The sequence below is a fragment of the Haliaeetus leucocephalus genome, unplaced genomic scaffold, assembly GCF_000737465.1.
Source record: "Haliaeetus leucocephalus isolate CR32 unplaced genomic scaffold, Haliaeetus_leucocephalus-4.0 Scaffold92, whole genome shotgun sequence".
In the NCBI taxonomy this organism is placed as follows: Eukaryota; Metazoa; Chordata; class Aves; order Accipitriformes; family Accipitridae; genus Haliaeetus; species Haliaeetus leucocephalus.
In genome coordinates, this window is record NW_010972528.1 from 9,883,946 (window position 1) to 9,885,498 (window position 1,553).

The 1,553-nt window shown below is 49.1% G+C and overlaps 1 protein-coding gene across 5 annotated transcripts in view; it reads right to left on the minus strand.

The window, feature by feature from the left end:
- Positions 1–1,401, minus strand: part of LOC104842608 (uncharacterized protein F13E9.13, mitochondrial-like) — a 33,530-nt gene extending 32,129 nt beyond the window's left edge. For 4 of the 5 annotated variants that reach the window (XM_010585072.1, XM_010585071.1, XM_010585073.1 and 1 more), the window contains exons 1-2: positions 1,148–1,401; positions 321–403 (exon numbers count right to left, since the gene is read on the minus strand). In XM_010585072.1, coding sequence (XP_010583374.1) covers positions 321–403; positions 1,148–1,274 — 210 coding nt within the window. In that variant the 5' untranslated portion in view covers positions 1,275–1,401. Of the gene's footprint in view, positions 1–320; positions 406–1,147 lie in introns of those variants that run through there. The other variant, XM_010585074.1, reaches the window with a different exon arrangement.
- Between the last annotated feature and the right edge of the window lie 152 nt (positions 1,402–1,553).

Sequence of the window (1,553 nt, forward strand, 5' to 3'; positions counted from 1 at the left end):
GCGCTAGCCCCCCCCCCCCCCCCCGCCTTAAATTGACTTCATTCTTAGAAATTGGTGGTAATTCAACTTAAGCAACTTGAATTACACAATTTGAATCTAGGCTTTTTCAATTGTTTTGGGTGCATGTGATACTTACTTTAGGTTTTGTAATCTACAAAGCCTACTTACCATATTGAAATAAAAGATGTGGATTTAAACATCTTCCTAAACCATGTGGTTTAAGCTGCTTTTGATGAATTATAGACTCAGTTTAAAATATTGGCTATGCAGAAGCAGCATTGTGTAAATGCTGCCATAGGAAGAAGGAAACCAAAACTTACAACTCCAGCATCCTTGTAAGCTTCTGCCTCTTGACAAGCTTGATCAATGATCTGGGTCAATGGAAGAGAACTTCTTGGTGTCCCTGCAAGAATAATGCTGCTTACCCCAGGGCATGTACAAACCAAAACCACATACAGTTACAGCTTTCATGTAGCACAACTATAGCAATTGGCATACTGAAATAGGGTGAAACAGGATAAACTTGCTAAAAGGCTGCAGTATCTCCTCACAACGTGCCTTAGTGGCATCTCTTTGCTTAGCTGAACTTGACAGATCTGCTGTAACCATTCAGCTCCTAAATCTAATTCACAGCTTGAGGAATATCTGCTAAAATCTCTTCTTGCACCAGATCTACTCTTAGCTTGTTATTCCTGTACTTACTATAGCTTATCCTGCATTAGTGATGCTCCACCCAATACAGCCTAGGGCAACACCAGCCTCTAGGTGTCCAGAATGCCCATGGTAAACAACAGCCAATTTAAAATCAAAGCTATCTTAAACCCTAACCTGCAAGGCTGATTGCATCTGATCTTCGGTGTAAGTGCTTCATGGCAGAAATGAACGCGCATGGATTTTGTTGGAGTTCAGTGAGTTTCCCTTAAGATCAACCCCAAAGCCTCTTCTGATACTTGGGTTCTGAAAGCCGGGCACTGAGAGTCTGACATGGGGACTGCCAAGAGCTCCCTGACAACTTTGTTAGATGGTCTGATTTCACAGCATGGGGAAAGCTGGCCATAATGCCTGGAGGCTGCTTCTGGGAACACGTGGAGCACCAGGCACCAGCTGATCAAGGGGAAGGTCAGCTGCTGTAATTAGCTCTGCTTACCCTGAGCCCCGGGACAGGTGGATGAGGAGGTCAGGGTGGAAGAAACCCTGCCTCTTGTCTGAGCTCCTTGTTGCCTCTCAGGACCCACGAGAGCTCTATCCGATATCAACACTGTGCCAATGCTCATTTGCGTCGTTTCCTAGCCGTTGCTTCTTGAAGCGCAGCGGTGGAGAGCTCGCCAAAGCCAAACCCTTGCTTCCTCGCTCTGGCTCCCTCCACGGAAGCGTCTCCTGCCTCTTCTACCCCTAGAAGGGGGGGATGCCCAAACCTGTGGCACTTCGCGAGGGGCCCGCAGCGGCGGTTGAAGGGACAGGCTTCCCGGGGAGCGGGCTCTGCGCCGGGGGCCGCGGCCGGGCTAACGGGTGACGCCGACAAGAGGCCGGCCCGGCCCGGCCCGGCCCTGTCC